Below are 24,269 nucleotides of genomic sequence, written 5' to 3'. Positions count from 1 at the left end.
AGAGTGCTGTGTCACAGCTCACAGCAACTTCAAACTCTTGGGCTTAAGTGATTCTCTTGCCTCAGCCTCTCAAGTAGCTGGGATTACAGGCGCCTGTCATAATGCCTGGCTATTTTTTGGTTGTAGTTGTCATTGTTGTTTAGCAGGCCCAGGCTAGGTTCGAACCTGCCAGCGCTGGCGTGTGTGGCTGATGCCCTAATCACTGAGCTCTGGGTCCTGAGGCACCTGAACTTAAGTCTGCTGATTCTAACAACCTGTATTTAACAAACCTTTGAGAGATACTCCGTAAGTATAAATATTTTATTCCTGATTACTAAAAAATATTAACTGTGGGAAATGTGAAGCTACTAATCATAAGAATAGCTACTCACTGGGTATCAGGTGCCGTATCAGTAAGTTATACTGATTTTAAGTGAGGAGACTGTGACTTAAAGGGACTAGGTGATTTTTCTTAAGAGCTAGTAAAGTCTATTTTTCTTATTTTTTTTTTATAAGTCTGTTTTTAAATTCTTTTTTTTTTTTTTTTTGTAGAGACAGAGTCTCACTGTACCGTCCTCAGGTAGAGTGCCGTGGCGTCACATGGCTCACAGCAACCTCTAATTCTTGGGCTTACGCGATTCTCTTGCCTCAGCCTCCCAAGCAGCTGGGACTACAGGCGCCCGCCACAACGCCTGGCTATTTTTTTGTTGCAGTTTGGCCGGGGCTGGGTTTGAACCCGCCACCCTCGGTATATGGGGCCGGGCGCCCTACTCACTGAGCCACAGGCGCCGCCTGTTTTTAAATTCTAAAATCTGCTCTGATTTATTGATTTATCTCACAATGAAAATAAAATCACCTGTAAGCCTACCATTATTTAACTGACTATATAGTAACATTTTATAATTCTCGAAACTCTTACAGGTAAGAAGTGCTGTTCCCAATGAGGGGGCTTTGAAAAAAAAAACTATTATAAACTTTGCAGTGTGTATCCTTATCTTTATGCAAATATATGCAACATTTTGGGGCATTTAAACTATTTTTCCTAGAAATAATTCCCTGAAAAACAATTGATGGATCAAAGATAAGCACATTTAAAATTTTGATAAACTGTTACGTACAAATACAAATTTACATTCCCATCAGTAGAACACCAAAGTGTTTGCTCTCCACGCACTTGTCAGTAATATGCATTAGTGATCTTTTAAAATGTCTATGCTAAACTACTGGGAGAAAAAATCATGTATCATTTAAAAATTTTTCCTTTTTTAAGAGTGTTAATGCACACCAAGATGTTAAGAGCTATTCACTTTGGGGAGTAGAATTTGGGAATGCAAATAAGGAGAATTTTTAATTTTACTCATTGCTACATTATTCAGATTTACATTTGTTAATATAAGTATGTGCTACTTTGGAATTTAAAAATAACATTAAAACGAGAATAAGAAAGCACTATATATCTCTGTTTTATAGTGAAGCAATATAGAGTAGCAGTTAAAAAACATAGGATCTTATATTCAAACTTCCTGATTTCAAAGATTGGCTTAACTGCTTCCAGGGATCCTCAAACTTTTTAAACAGGGGGGCAGTTCAGTGTCCCTCAGACCACTGGAGGGCCGGATTATAGTTTAAAAAAAAAAAAAACCTATGAACAAATTCCTATGCACACTGCACATATCTTACTTGAAGTAAAAAAACAAAACGGGAACAAATACAATTCACACTGTTCATGTGGCCTGCGGGCCACAGTTTGAGGACCCCTAAATTCCAACCCTATTTCCTAGACTACTGGGTTGCTAAAGGATTAAATGAGACAACACATGTAAAGTGTTTAGAACACAGCACAGTATGTAGTAAGACCTCAATGAATGAGGTCTTACTATTCAGAAATTATTACTATTAGCCATTTGTATTGTTATTTTTTTCTGCACTGTACAATGTTTTCTTTTGCAACTAATTTTTCTCTTATGACTTTGTAAGAGCTCCTTATATTTAAAAAATAGCAACCTAGTCTCCATTATATATATCACAATTTTTTTTCTGATTAGCAGTTTGCAATTTAATACTATGACTTTTTTGAGAAATAATATTTTAGATTATAAGACACTAAATGTTTGAGATGAGCCAATAAATTCTTCCATCCTTTTTCCTTCTTGAGTTCAGTCACATAAGACAGAGAGGTAAAGACAAAATATAAACCACATTCCTACTAAATGTGGTTTACTAGTTGAACTGGAGAAAAAAATTAGTTTAAAAGCAGGTAAGCTTGCTAATACTGCTGAATCAAACCAACTTACCTACTTGGTCATAAACAGCAACTCCCCTGAACTGTGGGCTGCCCCTATAAAACTTACTGAACAGAATAATTGGGAATGTAATGTGTGCTCTCTGCAAGTGGAGAGTATAAAAGGAATGGTCTAAGATAAACTTACAGTGAGATCATTCACTTCTGTTAGTGAATATCTCTCCACAAGAAAAAAAAAAAAGCTAGGGAAGAGAAAGTTTCCCAAATGTGCAATCATTCATACACCTAATATTTATTATAATTCTTATCAGAAGCCAGATACCATGCTAGGTCCCTCCTTCCTGGAACTTACTGATAAAGACTCTCAATACATAGGTAAATAAATGTCTACGTAGACATTTAGGGGAAAGAAAAAAAGAATGCTATGGTAGAGACTATTGGGTGGGGTATGAGGTGATAAGCTAATTATCTACTCTTTCTCCTCCAGAATTGTACTGGCTAGACTTCTAATCAGTGGTAAAAGCAAATATCCTTGATTTGTTTGTTCCCTGTCTTAAGTGAAAAGCATTCAGTGTTTCACCAGTTAAGTATGATTTTGTGGTTTTGGTATACCCTCTTAAACGAACTGCTATTTAGCATGTTTTTATTTCTAATTAGCTCAAGTTTTTTGAAAATCATAAACGGGTAATGAATTCTGTCAAACACTTTTTTTCACCTATTGAGAAAATTTAGCTTTTCCTCTACTATATTAACAGGATAGAATATGTTAACTCATTTTAAATGCTGAACCAACTTTGTATTCCTGAGATAAATCCTCCTTGATCACAATGTAGTATTTAAAAATATTACCACATTTAATTTATTAGTATTTTCTTATAGATGTTTATGTTTATGGGGGGGACATTTGACTATAAATTTTATTTTTTTATTAGAATTTCTTTGTCAAGTTTTAGTATCAGAGTTATGCTGGCCTAATAAAAGGCGCTGAGAGGTGTTTATGATCTTTTTTTTTTTCTAAAAGAGTTTTAAAGGGCTGGCATTATTTCCTTCTTAAAAATGTAACAGAATTCATTAAGTAAAGGCATCTCAGGCCTGAAGGTCATTTATGAGAAGGTTTTTTGATGATAAATACAATCTTGTTAAGAGATATAGGACTATTTAGATTTTCCTTTTCTTCTTAAAAGAATTCTAGTAAGTTGTACTTTTCAAGAAATGTTTTCATTTTATCTCAGTTGTAGAATTTATTGGCATTACGATGGTTATATCCTTTATTATGCTTTTAAAATTTGGAGAATCTGGGGGCGGCACCTGTGGCTCAGTGAGTAGGGCGCCGGCCCCATATACTGAGGGTGGTGGGTTCAAACCCAGCCCCGGCCGAACTGCAAACAAAAAAATAGCCGGGTGTTGTGGCGGGCGCCTGTAGTCCCAGCTACTTGGGAGGCTGAGGCAAGAGAATCACATAAGCCCAAGAGCTGGAGGTTGCTGTGAGCCGTGTAACGCCATGGCACTCTACCGAGGGCAGTAAAGTGAGACTCTGTCTCTACAAAAAAAAAAAAAAATTTTGGAGAATCTCGTGATGTCCTCTTTTATTTATAATAAAGTAACCGTGTTTTCTTTTTTTTTCTTTTGCTCTCCCTATAGCTAGGAATTTATTAATTTTATTAATCTTTTCAAAGATTCAACAGCTTTTTGGCTGTTGACTAAGTCATCAAAACACAGAAATGACATCAGCAATTTGAACAGGAAAAATTTTATTCTGCATACTTAATTTCATTGCACTTTGCTTTACTGTGCCGCACAGATACTGTGTTTTTTATGAACTGAAGGTTTGTGGCAGGCAACTCTGAATCAAGCAAGTCTATTGGCTCCATCTTTCCAACAACATGAGCTCAACTTCATGTCTCTGTATAACATTTTGGCAAGTCTCAAAATATTTCAAACTTTTAATGTTATTATAATATTTGTTATGGTGATCTGTGATCACTGATCTTTGATGTACTAATAGTTTTGGGGCACTGTGAACTGTACTCACAGAAGATGGAGAACTTAACAAATGTGTGTGTTGGGCGGTCCCTGTGGCTCAGTGAGTAGGGCGCTGGCCCCATATACCAAGGGTGACGTGTTCAAACCCAGCCCCGGCCAAACTGCAACAAAAATAGCTAGGCGTTGTTGAGGGTGCCTGTAGTCCCAGCTACTCGGGAGGCTGAGGTAAGAGAATCGCTTAAGCCCAAGAGCTGGAAGTTGCTGTGAGCTGTGACGCCACGGCACTCTACCAAGGGCGACAAAGTTAAGACTCTGTCTCTTTAAAAAAAGAAAAAGTGTGTGTTCTTACTGCTGCACTATCATTCCCTTATCTTTCTCTCTTCCTCTCCTTGGGCCTCCTTATTCCCTGACACATGAAAAATACAAAAATTAGGTCAATAAAGTAAAAGTCTTCAAGTAAAAGATAAAGTCATATGTCTCTCACTTTCAATCAAAAGCTACAAATAATTAAGCTTAGTGAGGAAGGCATGTCAGCAGCTGAGGTGTCCCCTAAATCAGACTTCTTATATCAAACAGCCAACTTGTGAATGTAAAGAAAGTTCTTTGAAGGAAATTAAAAGTGCTATTTACCTGCGAACATATGAATGATAAGAAAGTAAAACGGCATATTGCCAATATGGAGAAAGTTTTAGTGGTCTGGATGGAATATCTAAGCAGCCACAACATTCCCGTAAGCCAAATCCTAATTCAGAGTAAGGCCCTAACTCTCTTTAGTTCTCTGAAGGGCAAGAGAGGTGACGAAGCTGTAGAAGAAAAGAAGAAAGCTAGCAGAGGTTGGTTTAGGAGGTTTAAGGAAAGCCATCTCCATAACATAAAAGTGTAAGGTGAAGCTGTAGCTTACTTCTGAAGGAAGTGCAGATGTGGTGGAAATAGCAAGGGAACTAGAATCATAGTGCAGGCTGAAGATGTGACAGAATTGCTGCGATCTCATGATAAAACCTGAACAGATGAAGAAATTCCCTTCTTATACAGGAGCAAAGAAAGTAGTTTCTTGAGATGGAATGTGTTCCTGGTGAAGATGTTTGAACATTGTTGAAATGACTATGAAGGATTTGGAATATTACATAAATTTAGTTGATAAAGCAGAAGCAGGTTTGAGAGTATACCAAGGGTGACGTGTTCAAACCCAGCCCCAGGCTGACTATAAGTTTGAAAGAAGTTTTACTGTGGTTCCAAACAAATAAAATGGTTTCAAGTATCTTATGTGCAAAAAAGAAACCTTTCCTGAAAAGACCAGTCATTAGACTGTGGCAAACTTTATTCTTATTTTAAGAAACTGCACAGATACCCTAAACTTCAACAACCATCAATCCTGAGGTAAGACCTCCCCCCCCAGCCAACAAAAAGATTACTACTTGAAGGTTCAAGATGATCAATAGAATTTTTCACAATAAAGTACTTTAATTAAGGTATGTAAAAACATAATGCTACTGCACACTAAAAAGGCTACAGTATACTATCAACATTAAGTTTTATATGCACTAGGAAACAAATTCGTGACTTGCTTTGTTACGCTATTTGCTTTACTGTAGTGGTCTGGAATTAAACCTGCAAAATCTCCTAGGTATGCTTGTATAAAGAATTGTTATTTATTAGAAGGTAGTCAATAATGACAAGGAATAAGAGATGAGGCTCAGGATATATTGTTTAATATGGTAAACAGCCGGTAGTGGTGGATCAGGTTAGGTAATTCTCAGTTCCCAGGTCCTTGGACAGCATGCTTGAATGGGGACTAGACCTAGACCAGATGAAGCTGGCAAGTTTGCTCTTAAGCCTCCCTGGGTTCAGGTGCTGGCTGTGATAGTGAGGGGCTGGGTGCTCTACTGCTCCAGAAGGATGCTCAAACAGAAGAGGATGAATGCACTGTGGCCTACAACAGAAAGGTGGGCCCCTCTTGACCAGAGGTCGGCAGCTGTGAGACACAAAAGCTGTTTACTCCTCCCTCTCTTGGCAATGAGAGTGGCTTCTGTTCTTTGGGAACACAAAAGTGCCAGCCACACCCTGGCTGAGCTGCAGCAGAGGTGGTGGAGACAGCTCAACTCACCACATGCAGGGCTAACAGACTGGCTGTGTGCTATGGCAGAAATGCTCCAGCAGAGAAGGTGTGGCTGTGTTAGGGACTTGCCTCCAGGTTGGGCAGACTCCTCACAGAGGACACATGCAGCTTCTAAGTCGGGGAGGGGACTGCTAGTCATGTTCTTCCTCACAGGAATTGGTAGCTTTTGTCTTTGGGGCACACGAAAGTATGCAATGCTTCTTTTTTACAGAGAAAGGAGTGAGTCCCAAGCTCTGTGGAAACCTTGGTGGGAAAGGTGCTCTGTTAGAGGCCAGGAAGCTGCTCCAAGGGCCCTGGCTTATCTGTTCCCTGTGATATCCTCCAGGTCCTGAGCAGAATAAGCCAGCCTGGTTACGATAGGTGCTCTGTCAGAGGCACTGCAGCCACTCCCAAGTGCCCTGGCTCAATCACTCCCTGTGGAACACTTGCCAGTCCTGAGTGGGGACAGTCTTTCAGCTGTGGCTGTCTCAGCAGCAGGGGCAGGAGAGGGGGAGGAGGAGGAGAAGGCCCCAAATGATTGGAAACATCTCCACCAGGAGGGATGCAGACAACTCTGGATCATTAGCCAGGAGCTCTCTGGTGCAGGACTGTATGCATTCCATCTTCCTCTGTCCTAAAAAGCATGTGTGGCCCTTCCCAGTACCCTTGCGGTAGCCCCTGCCCAAAAAAAGCCTCTGGGAACACTGCTACTCTCCTGTGTCTCCCTGTTCCTTTGTGGTTGTCAAGTAGGTGCTGGGAGTGTTCACGCAACATACAGTGACAGGGAGACTGAGGCGCTGGGACTTTCCCAGCAGATTAAAAGCACTTGGTGTATGCATAGGCAATATGGCATCCACTGTCTCAGCTTGGGTTCCTGGTGAGGGGAGGCAACTCTACATGGGCCTGCAGTCCAGTGCTCTGCTCCCAAGAACCTCTGGTGCTCCCAAAAGCCCTGTCCTGATGAACCCAGGTGCTGATACCTTCACCAATGAGCTCTCTGACATACTAAGAGCTGGTAAAACACCAAAAGTGCGGGGTGGGGTGGGAGGGGTTGGGGAGGGCGGAGGAAACATGCTCGCCTACTCTGTTTTCAGGCTCCAAATCCCTTGGGTGTCAGTCTCTTCCAGTATTTTTGCTTTGCTCTGCCACTTCTCATGGGATTCCCAGTGAGAGTAGGTTACAGCACCTTTCTCTCAGTATTTCACCTGGGCTATGCTTTCTCATCTGAAACTTCTTCCTCTATTTGAAATCATCTGGCAACATCTCTAGTTAGTCATCTTGCCAGCTTCTTAATATTTTTAAAGTGTCTCCTGTAACAGGTATATAGTTAGGTATTATTATTTTTTTTTAGTCTACTCTGACAACCTGTGTCTTTTAAATGGAGAGTTAAAAGTAGGCCATTTATATTCAATGTAATCATTGATAAAATTGGGCTTAAATTTACCATCTTGGTGTATGTTTTCTTTTCTTTTTTTTTTGAGACAAGGTCTCTGTTACCCGAGAGAGTGTAGTGGTGTCATCATACCTCACAGCAATCTCATACTCCCAGGCTTAAGCAATCCTCCTGCAACCTCCCAAGTAGCTGGGACAATAGGTATGTATCACCATGCCTGTCTAATTTTCTCATTTTTTGTACAAATGGGGTTTCACTCTAGCTCAGGCTGGTCTTGAACTCCTGAGCTCAAATAATCTTCCAGCCTTGGCCTCCCAGAGCGATAAGATTACAGGCATGAGTCACCGTCCCTTGGTATATGTTTTCTTTTTGCTGATTTTTTCTTTTATTTCTTTGTTCCTTCTACCTGCCTTCACTTAAATGAGTCAAAAGGTTTTAGCATCCCATTTTAAACTCCTATGTTAAACTCCTTAGTCATCCCTAATTCAGCTATAGCTTTCTGTTATTTTAGATCACAACATAAATTCTTATTAACTTTTAAACAATATGTTACTATTGAAAATTGTACAAAATTATATAACTTCTATTTACCTTCTTCCTCCTTTGTGATTTTATTGCTATGTCTTTTATTTCTACATTTACTTACAAGCTCCATAATATTCATAACTTTTCCTCCATTACGGTAGGTCCCCTACTCTTCCTGCTATGCTCCAAGGATATAGCCACAGATCTCTTCTTTCTTAAAAACTCTCCCCTTTCTTTAGGTTTGCATGTGTCCTCAATTTTATGACAAGTTAAAATAAAACAAAAACTCTAATTGCATATTCACTTTCATCTCATTATTAAGATGGGAAATGATATACTGTGAGTTTCTACATTTTAATCAGAGGTGGAAATGCCTCTTCTTTTAGAGCAAAGGATGCTTCCTTTGAATTTCAATACTTAAGTCACATACCAATGCGGGTAGGAGTCAGGGATGGTGTGTTTTCACCCCTTTCATGGACCCCCCCCCATTGGTTTTTGACTGTTATATATAACAAAATTGCAGGTAGTATTAAAATATTTCCATTGGAATAAATGAATATTCACTGTGGAACTTTAAGCACTGGAATTTGTATCCACGTTTGTGTATCACAATTACTTGTTAACCATTTAGAAGGGATAATAATATAAACAACAAACTGGACACAAAATTCTTAAACATGATTAATACTGTGAAAATAATTAACAAATGTAAAATTTGGTAGAAAAACTAAAAGTTATAAATCACAAACTTCCTAGGAGAAGGCATTATTTTTAACATGACAGCATATTAAATAGCATAATTACACAGAAAATGTACCTTACAAAAGAATCTAAATATAAAAAAAAGTAAAATTAAAAATTTCCATCCATCTATCCATTATCCCTTCTTTGTTTTCACAAAGCTAGTCTCAGGGTCAAAAACACTATTTATATACTGAAGATTTCTAAATATAGTCCAGACTTTTCCCCTGAGCACTGGACTTAAAATACTTCCTTAACTTGTACACTAAGATGCCTAAAATGTATCTCAAACTTAAAAGGTTAAACAACAAACTTGTTTTTTTCCTTAAACTTGTTCTTTCCAGTATTTGAGCTCTCAAAAAACAGCAATCCATCCTGCCATTTGTCCACGCTAAAAACTTAGTCTTCCCTAATTCTCATATACCACATAGAAGAAAACCTTACAGCCTCAATTTAGAAAACACATCCCAAATCCAACCACTTCTCAACACTTCTACCATACTCTCTTAGTCACCTTGCTCCTAAACAATTGCCATGGCCTCCTAATCGATCTTTCTACTTTTGGCTTTATAACACTTCCACTCCCATAGCCAATTCATGAATAGTCAGAGTGATTCTTTTTTTTTTTTTTGAGACAAGACTCTTACTATGTGGCCCTCAGTAGAGTGCCATGGTGTTATAGCTCACAGCAACCTTAAACTCTTGGGCTTAAGAGATTCTCTTGCCTCGGCCTCCCAAGTAGCTAGGACTACAGGTGCCCACTACGACGCCCGGCTATTTTTTTTGTTGCAGTTGTCATTGTTGTTTAGCAGGCCTGGGCTGAGTTCGAACCCATCAGCTTCAGTGTATGTGGCTGGCACCCTAACCACTGTGCTACGGGAGCTGAGCCCAGAGCGATTCTTTTAAAACATGTCACTCCTGTATGCAAAACTGCATCCATTTCTCTTAGAATAAAATCTGAAGTCCATAACATGGTCTATAAACCCCTATGATCTGGCTGCTGGCAACCTCTCTGACACTCCCTCTTGCTTTCACTTACTTAGCTCTAGACACATCTTGCTATTCTTCAACAAATTACATACAATTCTATTTCAGGGCCCATGTAACTACTGACCGTTCTCTCCGCCTGCAATGCTCCTTCCCCATGCTGCAGGTATCTTGGTGGCAACAATACATTAATTAAATAATTTATTAATTCACCAAATTCTGTCATTTAACTAGATGGTTCTTTTATTGGCTCACCTGGGGATGGTCATGAGGCTACAATTTGCTGGCAGCTTGGCTGGAGCTGGAGGCCATAGACAGATGATTTCTCTCACACATCTCAGGCTACTCTTTCTACGTGGTCTCCCATAATTCAATATTCTAACCCAGGCTTCCTTACATGATAGAAGGGGCATCCCAAAAGGGGAAAAGAAGAAGTTCCAAAGTCGCTTGGGGCCTAGGGTCTGGAATTTGCACAATGTCTTCCTTTATAACAAGCTATAAGACCAACCCGGATACAAAGGGGTAGGGAGATAAACTCTGTATTTTGATGGAAAGAGCTGCAAAATATTGTGAATTCGACATACCACTCCCCAGATTTCTGCATGGCTCACTCCCTTCATACACGTGTTCAAATATAAGCTCATCAGTAAGGCCTTCTATGAGTCCATATAAAGTAACTACCCTTCTCTCATCTTGGCATTTACTATCCCACACTTTTATTTTTCTCTCCAGCACCTATCACAACCTGACAGTATATTTTTACTTATTTATTATATCTGTCTCCTTTCCACTACAGGGTAAGCTCCATGAAGGTAGAAACATTTTCTGTTTATTTCATTAGTATATTTCCAGCATCTGAGACACTGCCTCATACGTAGTAGGCATGCAATCAATATCTGCTGAATACATTCTATCGAGCACGTGTCACTAAGTAATAAAGTAAGATTCAAAATAACACAAAAAGGATAACATACATTTTACCACTGAAATGTTAATGGCTTTATATGCTCTTTTATTTATTCTGTGACTTTGAACAAAATATTTTATTATAATAGCTTCAGAAGTGTACCCACCTAGACTTTATTTTCAAAAATAATTATTATTATTATTTGGGGGAGGAACCTGTTGCCAGGTCAGAATGCTGTCACATTACCATGGCTTACTGCAACCTCAAAATCCTGGGGGGTCAAACAATCCTGCCCTAGCCTCCCCAGCAACTGAGACTACAGGTATGTACCACCATGCCCAGCTATGTTTTCTATTTTTTGTCCAGACAGGATCTCATTATGTTGCTCAGGTTGGTCTTGAACTCTTGGGAACTTGAACTCAGGTGGCCCTCCTACCTTGGCCTCTCAGAGTGCTAGGATTACAGGCATGTGCCACTGCAACAGACTTAAAAAAAAAAAGTTTTTTAGCCTAGGAATATAAATTCAACTTCTCGTGAATATATATGCTCTCTATAAAGACTTCAGTATTGTATATCTGTTTCTTCACTATAATAAGATGTTTTTCAAAAGTTTAGGTATACATATATTCGTATGTACCTGTGCTCTATCCAATACTTTAAAACTCTTTATTAGAAGTTATTGCAGGGCCTAGAATTCACACGGGGGTAGTTATGTATAATAATTTACATAACACACCTATGATTATAATGTCATCAAAGTTTTGCCTAGGCTAATGTCTTCTAAATTTATCATTTCTTCAGTAAAACATGAAAAGAAAAGGTTAAAACAAAAAGTCATCCTTCATAAGATATCTGAGTACAATAAAAAAAGAAAAGAGATAAAGGAAAAAGCCTTTTTTGTTAGCCTACACAAAGTCAGAGTTTAACAGAAAAAAATCTAAGTAGAAAACACACCAGAAAAACTAATAGTTTATCAGATATATATGTGTATATAAAAATGCTCTAACCTATTCCTAAATCTACTCAATATAAATAGAATAAGATGAATCAATGCCATAGAGGGAAGATACACACAAGAGGAGACATCAGTACTGCAGTCACTGTCACAATCATCCCAATTAACTAAAAGCCCTGTTAACCGGTCTAAACCAGGTTTACGTCCAATGTGGGAAAAAGCATTAATTACTTGTTAAAATTTTTCACTGTTCTTGTACTGGAATAATAAAACCCCAAACGATTATTTAAGCAGTTGGTTTAACAACAAATGAATCTTCTCCTTCAGAGAAGCTGTGGATGTCAGGGTGAGAGTAGGGGTGTGGGGAAGGCTGCCAGCAGACCATGGTAGGGACTTCAGATTTTATTCCGAGGGGAATGGATGCAGTTCTGCGTTTTCATTGTGAATGCTTTTAGATGTTTATTTTTTAACACGTGTGTATTATTTCTAAACAAAAAGTAAAAATCAAAACATTAATTCAATTAAAAAGGGATTAATTCCCTCTATGGCTCTAGATGTAGTAAATATGTGAAAAGAAGTTTTCATAGAGGGGAAAATCAGAAAAAAATAATAAGCATTCTATGTATACATGTGTATCCATGTAACTATTTTTTATGGCCCATGTGAAAATACATGCCTCTCTGCAAAATTGACAAGATAGGACATCATTTAAATGCACAAGATGGTTTGATCCAATAATATGCTATTCTTGGCAGAAGAAATCTCAAACAAAGAATATAAAAATGCTTGCTGGTTTGAAAAAGCTGGTTCAAAAACGAGGAAACAAAATTTTGTCATTTTAAAGCAAATGAAGTCCTCTTAGGATTCATTTTACTTATTCCAAATAGATTAAGAGACAGGGATGAAACACAAACTTTTACACTTGTCAATTGATAAACTATTACCATTGCTTCTGATATGCTTTCTTGTTAGATTCTTCCATATATCTAGGTTAAATTCTAACCTGATGCATTATAGTAATGAACAATCTTTAATGAAAGATAAATTTTCACTAGCCAAGCTGTTACATGACCAAACCCTGAACATTAAATTTCTTTCATACCAGAAGAAAAAAAAAAAAAGCTAAGTAATGTTAATTTAATTCCTAGCACTGGGGACCTAGAATTGTTCTCTTCTATATTATAAAAATTTGATGAATCAAACAGCAGTGAAAAAAACAGATCTGCATTTAGAAATTCTAATGGTAAATGTAAATAGGAAAGGATGAATATAAAAAGGATAGTGACAGTCAGAAAATGCAGCTTCTAGTTTGAGCACTTCATGAGCTAGTTATATGATCTTGGGCAACTGTTAATTTTTCACTATGAAATAAAGGAGGGAATAAGACTAGGTATCTTAAGAATTTTAGTGATTTTTAAGATTCTACCAAGTTAAAAAACAACAACACTATAATTTTACATTATTGGTAAAATGTTGATTATTGCAACCCTTTGACCTAGAAAGTCCTCTTCTAAGAATTATCCCACAAATGTACTGGCACATGTCAGCAAAGATATATACATGTGGATAAGGGTGTTTACTGGTAAAAAGCCTATAGAACAATAATTAAATGTTCAGTAGAAAACTATTTAAAGAAATTATAACTATCTGCACAATGAAATTCTATGCTATCATTTAAAAGATTGAGGAAATAATATGGAACAATATCCAAAATACATGGTTATGTGAATAAAGCATGAGATAGAATGGTATATATGGCTCATCTTGGCTTTTTTTTTTTTTGAGACAGAGCCTCAAGCTGTCACCCTGAGTAGAGTGTCATGGCATCACAGCTCATAGCATCCTCCAACTCCTGGGCTCAAGCGATTCCCCTGCCTCCGCCTCCCAAGTAGCTGAGATTATAGGTGCCTGCCACAATACCTGGCTGTTTTTTTGGTTGCAGCCATCATTATTGTTTGGCCTGGGCTGGATTCGAACCCGCTGGCTCAGGTGTATGTGGCTGGCACCTTAGCCGCTTGAGCCACAGGTGCTGAGCTATCATCTTGTTTTTTTAAAAAAGGGAACAGCAACAAAGACATAAACATATGGATATATATATAAACACCTACATATACATTCTTATTTATGCAAAGAATATTTCTAATTGGATACATAAGTAACCGGTAGTAGTTATTGCTTCTGGGAGTAGCACTAGCAGTTTAAGGTAGAAAAAAAGACTTAACTTTTCATTGTAAACTATTTTCCACTGTCTAATTTTACCACATGTAACCTTCTCATACAACAAAGAAAAAAAAAATCCATAATGTTTTTTATTTAAAAACATTTATATTCTCCATACTTTAAATTAGCCAAAGGCCTTATTTACCAAATCTGTTATCTTCTCTGACAAAAAATTATTATTTTATGCAAGTACTTTTAAAATTACCTTGAAAAGCCTGGGAAACACATCTGCTGGTTGTCCACGAATCACAAACAGACGAGAATTTAATTTTCGTAGATTGGCATCAAGATCCTCAAGACATTGAAGCAAAAATCTAAAGAGAAGAAAATATTATTAAAAAAATCTTAAAAATATGTATTTGTAGGACATAAAATATCTCAAAATCATGTTATTCTAAAAGTTGAAATATCAGCTCACCATTTATTACTACCTCTTACTGATACATTAATTTTTTTCAGAAACCATATTAATAATTTTTTTAAATTACAGTACAAGTTTCCCATTATTTTAACATGTTGAATAAAATAACTAATTTTCATTAAATAAAAGTGATTGTTAGCAAAAATTTAACCTGTGACCATAAAAATTATATAAAGAAATATCAAAATTAAATAAATTGATTTCATTATTTAAGCTTGATGAAATGAAAGATATCTTCTAGATGAAGATAGTTTTTCATATAGAAAAGAAACACTGAAAAACTGGGGGGAAAAATACACATCCCCTTTAACGACTCTGAGTGAGTGCATGATTTAAGAATATGAGTACTAGGGCATATTGTAATAATCTGAAAGAGCAAAATCATAATACCCACTTTCAAGTTACTAATATAATTTAAGGACAAAATGAATAATAAATAGATAATAAATTACAAGGTATTAACTTTCTGTATATAGAGAATACCAGATTTATTTCTTAAAAAAATGGTTTTATGACTTTTTCAATGAAATAAATAGTAACAAGGCTTACATATGACAGAAATCTAGGAAAATTCTGGGACAGTAGTAGAAGACTGCCTACTGTGCATATTCTACTATAAAGAAATGGACTATTTCCAAAGACCAATTCCAAGAGGTACTGCTCTTGGAAGGTCCAAGGTCCAACCTCATTGTTTGCCTCATGTTAATATTCATCTAAATTCTGTTCCTTTCAGATGGACATATCTTACTCTCTCTATTTTTTTTCCTTTACATGTGTTCTTTTTTTTTTTTTTTTTTTTTTTTTGGCCGGGGCTGGGTTTGAACCCGCCACCTCTGGCATATGGGACCGGCGCCCTACTCCTTGAGCCACAGGCACCGCCCCATGTGTTCTTAATCTTTAGGATAAATATCTATCTTTCCACAGGCAATGTGGTCTTTGAGAATAGTGCTTATGTCTTACTTGTGAAGAGGAGAGGTTAAGAGGCTGAGAAAGGCTTTATCCAGAATTGTGCTGTCCACTATGGTAACCAAAATCTACATGTAACCATTTAAATTTAAATTAATTAAAAGTTAAAATTCAGTTCCTCAGTCATACTTGCCACACTTCAAGTCCTTGACAGCCATGTGTATCACTACAATATTGACCAGCACAAAGAAAGAATACTTCCATTACTGCAGAAAGCTCTACTGGAAAATGACTGTTTTAGAAGCCTGTTTGGTCTAGGTAGATCATTTTGCTCCTTCTGATGCCATCATTTTACCAGTAGTCTTGTAGATTTTTTACAATTATAGTTACTAGTAACATAAGTATATGAAGGTCTGACACACTTTCCCTTTAAGGGGAAAAAAGAATCTATACTTCTACAGCTTGTAGAGTCACAGTGCTAATTCCTAAGAATGTTAGAGACATCCCAACATTTCACTCAAGCAAGTCTGACAGGAGTCAACAAATAGGAGACCAACCTTCCAATTTCATCCCATCTCCTTTCTGTCTTGGTTTAGAGCCACTTCCTTAACACCTGATCCTCAACTCACCCACCACTGCCAATGTACAAATACTTTGGGGAAGAAGACTGTTGTTGATGGCAGGTGCATAGAGACATAAAAGCATCTGAGTTTCATAAAATGATCACAACTATGAACAACTTATCATGCCTGGTGATAAACACGTGCTGGGAACCATCTAATTTTATGTAATTGCTTGGCAATAAAAGTTTTGAGATAGAACAAAGATCAAATAATTTTTAGACATATCAAAAATTAAGAAATTGAATGAAATAGCAATTTTAAGTTTTCTTAAACTGAAATAGTAAGAAACTAAAATATTCTGCAGAGATAATCCAAGGCAAAGAGAACTCCTAAATTTCTGTTGTACCATTAGTTTCAGCATCATTTTATCCTAACCCCCCCCCCCCCAATCATTCATTTCAGCATCTTTACCATAGTGGGTAGTAAGGAGCAGGAGTTCTCTATATTCAACATATTGGTGTAAATCAGTGGTTCTCAACCTTCCTAATGCCCTGACCTTTTAATACATTTCTTCATGTTGTGGTGACCCCCAGCCATAAAATTATTTTCATTGCTACTTCATAACTGTAATTTTGCTACTGTTATGAATCGTAATGTAAATATCTGATATGCAGGATGGTCTTAGGTGACCCCTATGAAAGGGCTGTTCGACCCCCAAAGAGGTCGGGACCCACAGGTTGAGAACTGCTGGTGTAAACGATTCTATGTGATGATTCTATGTGGACAACGACAGACAGTATGACAGGAAAAGGAAAAAGCCAAAAGGATAGGAAATTCATAAAATGAACAGATAACTCTCGATTGACTAATAATTGTCCCTTTACTTTTTCTTTCTTGTTGCAGGCTGAATAAGCATTCTTAATGCTTCCCAATAAATATTCTATGAACCAAATAAATATTTGGTTCAGCCCAAAATGATATGGGCTGAAATAATGCGTTGTAATGGAAAAAGTTTTATAACCGAAAAATTAATTTTTTTTGCACTTCATGAAATTAAAAAAAAAAGCTGCATTTAAATATGGTGTTTTCTTCCACAGATGATACTGGTAGTGTTTTTGTTCCATACTGTGATGTTTTTCTTCCATAGATCTTATAATTTACATCTTTCATTTCACATAAAAATTACAGAGGTACAGTGAATGTCAAAAATGGAGGTATTTAAAAAAATAATATACTTTGTCATCAAATATTTTAGGTAGAAAAGATCTGTAAAAAAAAAGGAAGAGAAAATAATGGAGTGGAAAACACTGTCTTTTATTTTAAATTTTTTTTTGCATTATGGCTTTTAAAACTATATGCATAGATTACCTTGATGAAATTTACATTGCATGCATCTACTTATGTGGCAAAAGCAAATAACTAGAAAAATGCTCCCATGGGGAGTGGGAGTTTGGGGTGGGGTGAGGAAGAGAGAAACCTATACTTTTTAACTTGACAAAAAAGTTTAAAGTTGATAATTAGTATATCATTCTTGCATTAGTAGGTAAAATTGATAATTAGTATATTATACCATTCTTGCAAAGTAGGACAAAAATTAGATATATCTCCTGAAAGCCTGATTTAATACAGTGAACATCTTTTCAAAGCAACAGACATACTTCTATGGCATCAATTTGCATAGTTTCATAGTATCCTACTGCAAAAATATCCCATAATTTAACAAGACTAACAACAAATTACTGTCCTTCCATCATCCTCAAAAGTCCTATTTAATTTCTTCATCTGTAATACTGGGATGGTAATAGGACCCATCTCATAGCATTGTTTGTGAGAAGTAAATACATGTGAAGCTCTCAGTATGTTCTACTATTATATAAGTGTCATTTACTGTTAATTAGTCCCCTCCTTTCTACATACTTCAAATCTTCTTTTTAAATAATTGCATGGCAATTCAAATTTATTGAACTATTAATGCTAAATTATACAAAACTGCACCACTTTAATTGAGGCTTGTTGTTGTTGTTGTTGTTAAGAGAAGGTCTCAATCTGCACTCCAGGCTGGAGTGCAGTAGTAGCTGCATCATAACTTACTGCAACCGCAAATGCCTGGGGTCCAGTTATCCTATTGCCTCAGCCTCCAGAGTAACTGGGACTATTGATATGTATGCCACCAAGCCCAGTTAATTTTGCTATTTTTTTTTTTTTTTTGTAGATACAGGGTCTTTCTATGTTGCTTGGGGTGGTCTCCTGACCTCAAGCAATCCTCCTAGGATTACAGATGTGAACCACCATGTCTGGCCTAATTAAAATTTTTAGTTTACATTTTGCTACCACAAAGTAGTTGTAACATTAGGCTGGTCAATTTACATTCAATGGCTCCCAAATATTAACACACAAAAAACAACAAGGCATTGTTAAATAAACAGCAATAGTTACTGCAAATTAGGCCTTGTGATGAAATACATTTGATTAAAATTACTCTCTACATTCACATCCATAGTACTTGTCCACCATTTAACATCTCAACCAAAACATTACACATGTGAAATAATCACTAATAGGCAAAAATACTAAACCTACAAATCTAGTATTGCAAATACACTTATGTCTGGGCAAACCAGAGATTCACAGTGAGAATCTACAGCTGTAGAAACCGGAAAGTGATTTATAATTGTCAAATCATTTAAAAAAGTTTAAAAATACACACTTCTGCTAGATCCCCACTGTATAAACAACTATAAATATTGTTTCCTCTGTAAACAGAAAAGGAAACACATAATAAAAGATTTGAAAAGTCATTTGAAAAGTCTGGATGTATCCTTCCTAACAGATGTTAAAAGGCAGTGTCTTTAATCTAAGACATTATATTGAAAGGATAAAGAAAAGATCACTGTACAGATATTTTAAAAATTAAGATCTCTACCAAAAAAAAAATTAAAAAAAAACCTATATAGCTATGTTAGTCAAAATGTTTATTTTGTTCAATACAATAATGACCTTGAATTTCTTTAAAAAAAATCACAATAAAGGCTCGGCACCTATAGTTCAATGGCTAGGGCGTCAGCCACATACAACAGGGCTGGCGGGTTCAAACCTGGCCTGGGCCTGCCAAACAATGACAACTACAACAAAAAAATAGCCAGGTGTTGTGGTAGGTGCGTGTAGTCCCAGCTACTTGGGACTGAAGCAAGAGAATCTCTTAAGCCCAAGAGTTTGAGTTTGAGTTTAAGGTTGCTTTATGATGCCATGGCACTCTATCTAGGGCGACATAGTGAAACTCTGTCTCGAACAAAAAAAAAAAAGAAAGAAAAATCACAATAAGCTATAACTATCAAGGAAATAAAGTCAATAGTTTAGATAGGTGCTCTTTGGACTTTCTTGTATTATGCTAAAATAGAGGTTCTTTTAGTGTTTACATTATTTTACTCACCAATACAAAGTTTGGGACATTTTTTTTTTCTTTTAAAGAATTATTTTATTTTTTTAAATTTTCTTTCACAGTTTTTTTTTTTTTGGCCGGGGCTGGGTTTGAACCTGCCACCTCCGGCATATGGGGCCGGCACCCTACTCGTTTGAGCCACAGGTGCCACCATGTTAAAGTGTAGCATTTTCATATATATGTAACATTGATGGATGAAGAATACTAGATGTAGTTTCTGGTTTTGCCAGCTGCACCTTCTAGGACTATTATATAAATATAAATCTTTCCTGTGATATTACAAAGTGATTAGAATGGTACAAACTGACATAGTAGGCTTTCAACCACCTCTTAAGAGTACCACCACAGGAAGTCCAAAAAAAAAAAAAAAGATGCTGGAAGGCTTAAAATTGGAATCCTGGCACTGTAGAATGGGCAACAGTTCTTCAGACCTGGCTCAAAGCTGTAATGTATTTGGTATAATAAAGTAGGTGACATAAAGACTTTTTGCAAGCCTTTCCAAGCACTTGAGTTTTTCTGTTAATTTGCCATACTAGGTCATAAAAATTCTCATTAACATTTAATTTTGATTTGCATAAGATTACATGAATGTATAGTTGTTCCACTGTCTTGTTAGATTGTTTTTAAATTTCAGAATATTACAAGGATATAAATGTTTTGGTTACATGAATTGCTTTTGTACAGCTTGAGTCAATGTCAAAACCGTGCCCCTCATCTGGATAGTGAATTTACTTTTCCCCTCCTGCACCCCCTCCCCACCTGCTTGCTTTCTGTGAATTTTACTGCCAAATGTGCATGTGTGTGTTGATAGATTAGTTCCAATTTAATAGTGAGTACATGTGGTGTTTGTTTTTCTATTCTTGGGAAACTTCACTCAGAATAGTCTCAACTTCCATGCAGATTGTTACAAAACATTTTAATTCACCATATTTTTTTTATGTCTAGGTAGGACCCCGTGGTATACACATACCACATTTTATTGAAGCACTCAAGTATTGATGGGCACTTGGGTTGATTCCACATCTTTGTAATTGTGAATTGTGCTGCAATAAACATTAGAGTGGAGGTGTGTTTTTGATAAAATGACTTCTTTTCCTTTGGGTAAATATTCAATAGTGGGACTGATGGATCAGATGGTAAGTCCACTTTTAGTTCTTTGAGGAATCTCCATATAGAGACTTTCCATAAAGGCTGTACTTGTTTGCAGTCCCACTAACAGTATATAAGAGAAAGAAGAGTTCCTTTCTCTCTGCATCCACAGCACCATCTGTTTTTTGGGATTTTTTGATAAAAGCCATTCTCATTGGAGTTAGGAGATACCTCACTGTGGTTCTGATCTGCATTTCCCCGATGGTTAGAGACAATGAACACTTTTTCATATGTTTACTGGCCATTAGTCTATCCTTTCCTATAACTCTTTTATCTCTCAATTCACAGTTATTACTGACAAGAATTAATGAAACATCAGTATCTTTAACTTGGTAGAATCTGTTCTCTCAGATCTTATAATCAGTAAATGCTGACTATGCTATGATGGAACAATCTAATGAAAATGAAAATCCTTTTTTTTTTTTTTTTGAGACAGTCTCACTTTGTCACCCTTAGTAGAGTACTATGGCATCTTAGCTCACAGCGACCTCAAACTCTTGGGCTCAAGCACTTCTCTTGCCTCAGCTTCCCGAGTAGCTGGGATTACAGGCGCCCACCACAACACCCAGCTATTTTTTAGAGATGGGGGTCTTGCTGTGGCTCAGGTTGGTCTCAAACTCATGAGCTCAGGCAATAAACCTACCTCGGCCTCCCAAGTGCTGGGATTATAGGCATGAGCTTCTGTGCCTGGACAGCCTTGTGTATTTTTTATGTACATCCCTTGTCACTATAAATTGTTCCATTCCTGTAGTTTCTAAGATCTCAAGCAAGTTCTGTTGTGGATCTACTTTAACTTTCATTCTTTTTATTTTTTTTCAGTCAGTACTTCAACTTGCTTTCCATGAGAACTTTCTTCTAGAATCATATTTTTTTTTAAAGAAGTCTCTCTCTTTTTTCTTTTTCTCTTTTGATAACTGATGCCAAAAGATCATATTTTATAAAAACCAAAATCTTCCTGGAACAAATTGTAAAGTTGGAGCCACCTTTCCATCAGTTCCTGAGCAAAGAATAACTTACACTTACTGATGTAAACTTGTCAAAACCTAGTATCTATCATGTCACTGGGTCCCTATAGCCAGTGCCGTCCCCACTCACTCAGAATCACTAATCCCCCTCGGCTATGGAGGTCTTGTGGCTGCTTCAGCTCCAGCTAATTTATACCCCACTTCTATTCTTGCTATAGTAATAGCAAAAGGAGTTCCTATTCTCCCTTGTGTATTGACGGCAATGCCTTAAAACACGTGTCTACCAATAAACTCTTTCTGTCCTAATCCATTTTATATACACTACTGAATCTTTGTGACACACGCTTTCCTGTACAAAGGTCTTCAAAGATTCATTCCCTATAAAATAAAGAATAAATTATTTTGCTTGATCAATAACCTAGGATTCCAGGTTCATTTTCTACCCTACTCCTCTTTTCCTCCCCTTCTCCCCTTTTCCTCCCACCAAACCAAACGAAAAACCTCCATACATTCAATCTGCTGGAATTTGCTCCATGCTCTTTCTTTGTCCTGGAATACTATTCTCAATTTCCATCTTTTCAAGTTCATATCCCACTAACATTAAGTCTTCCAGTTGAAAGTAATTTCTCCAACCTCTGAACTGTGAAAGGACATAATGTACCTCATATGAGTTTTTCTAGGAGTGTGTGTACAGACATAGAAAACCTCAGATGGATTTCAAATTAAGCACCTATGTCTAATTCCTAACTACACAGTTTTCTTAACCTATGCTTTGGTTTTCTACAGTTGGCAAACAAATCTCTTCATGTCACTTGCACAATTTATTGGAAAGATTTGAAACAGACTAAAATGACCTATGACCTAGTAGGGTTGTCTTGTATAACTGCTGAAAAGATTAAAATCAGCATAAGATCGCCTAGTAGAGTCTCTAGAACCTAGTAGATATTCATTAAACAGAAGTTATCATTTTCCCTTAAGAATAATTTCTATTTTTGAAAAAGAGAGCATGTATTTAAACATGTAAATGCCTAAGCATGACAACAGAAAATAATTAATCGGACAACTATATCTATATATTCACTTTGATTGCATAACTTCATCTGAACATGACTTTGAACTAAGGTTTAAAGGAAACCTTTTGCAGTGATAAGGCCAATGTTGAGTATGAAGCAAGGTTCAGTGCAATCAAGACTCTGAATCAACTAATCTCTAAGCATATAATTCTTTCTTGATAACACCTCCCTAGCCCAGGTTCAAAGTATCAACTCATTGATAGGTGCAATTTCTTCTTACTGCTAAACAAATCATGTTACCTGAAAACTATATAAAATCTAATGCTTCATCCTTTACCCTCAACTGGGAAGAGAGATCTGTTAGACTTTCGATTTAGTGTATTACAGAGAACACACCAATTTCAACCTTTATGTATTACAAATGCATATGCTTAGAACAGGCAAATCTTGAATGAATGACTTAATATATTCCACTGAAAATACACAGGGTATAATTTTAACAGGAACATATTTCCAGAGCTTCTGCAACTTGGCATATGTACTATTTTCTTGAACTACACCCATTTGAAGGCTCAGTTAATAATATTATCAACTACATACAACAGATTGCTTTTTGAATAGGCCAATGGTAGTAAAACTCACTACATCCCTTCATCTAATTGTATTGCATACATAGAAGCATAGTTCTCATGTTATTTGATTACAATACTGAATGCACCACTTTAAAATAAACTGAAGAGGTATTTATGTAAGAAAATGTATTACTTCACTTTAAACATTTTAAGGATTACTTTTCCTCCTATTGCTATCATAAAAAAAAAAAATCATACGCAGTAACCTTCCTCATTCCGCTTCCAAAAGATGATTTCAACATGAATCAACAGAAATAGTTTTGTAAAGTAGGTCATTGCTATAGCAACCAGTGGGTGGTTTAGTACACTCCCGTCACAATGACCTACTTTCCAGCCTGTGCTAGAACAGCTTTATGTAACTAGAATTTCTAGTTCTTTCCATAAAGTGGTCTAAAAAAGGCAATGGTAAGATACAACATAATCCTATTGCTGCTGAAAACAAAGCATTATGAATTAACATTTATCATACTAGAATAAATCCATCTGGTTCTGTACTTTAGTTTCTAAAATATCTTATCAGATGCTCAGCAATGTAAACTATATTTAGAATATCTAAACAAAACCAATTCATTTCTGACCCTAGAGAACTGATTTAAAGACTATAAACTAAAACCATTAAAACCATATGGAGACTATCTCCTACCATTCACATAAAACAACAAAATTAAATTAAAAAAAACACTAAAGTTCTGGATATATTATCATAAAGGAAAATAATGGAGATTGTTAGTTGCTAACCAAAGTCTGCCATGTTTTATTAGGGACTGTAAACATAAAAATAATAATTTATGTCTCTACAAACTGAATGAATTTTACATATGCTCCCCTTTTCTCTTATTTATAACAAATTTTTGTTACTTTCATCTAACTTAATCATTATTCAAATAGTCAAGATATTTGTGAAATATGTTTTCTCTGCACAGAATAGTTTAATATTCAATAAAGATGAAAACTACATTTTAAAAAATTACATTTGCCAGACTCTAAAAGCCAAAAGCCAGTGGACTTATACGACACAATTGCACATTTTATAACAAATATTTTGCTATGCTCTTTTTAAAATTCTGAAATGAAATGCATATATATATCATACTCACATACACACTTTAAAGCATTAGCATAATGCTCCAATTGTCTCATGTAGAAGAAATTAA

The 24,269-nt window shown here is 36.3% G+C and overlaps 1 protein-coding gene across 3 annotated transcripts in view; it reads right to left on the bottom strand.

Moving 5' to 3' along the window:
* The window catches only part of CRY1 (cryptochrome circadian regulator 1), a 90,854-nt gene that overhangs the window by 13,954 nt on the left and 52,631 nt on the right, over nt 1-24,269 (bottom strand). For all 3 annotated transcript variants that reach the window (XM_053586656.1, XM_053586654.1, XM_053586655.1), the window contains exon 2: nt 14,233-14,341. In XM_053586656.1, coding sequence (XP_053442631.1) covers nt 14,233-14,341 — 109 coding nt within the window. The remainder of the gene's footprint in view (nt 1-14,232; nt 14,342-24,269) is intronic.

Source organism: Nycticebus coucang, chromosome 3 (assembly GCF_027406575.1).
Source record: "Nycticebus coucang isolate mNycCou1 chromosome 3, mNycCou1.pri, whole genome shotgun sequence".
Classification (NCBI taxonomy): domain Eukaryota; kingdom Metazoa; phylum Chordata; class Mammalia; order Primates; family Lorisidae; genus Nycticebus; species Nycticebus coucang.
Note: the sequence above shows the minus strand (reverse complement) of the source record. Positions and strands in the feature narration are given on the sequence as shown.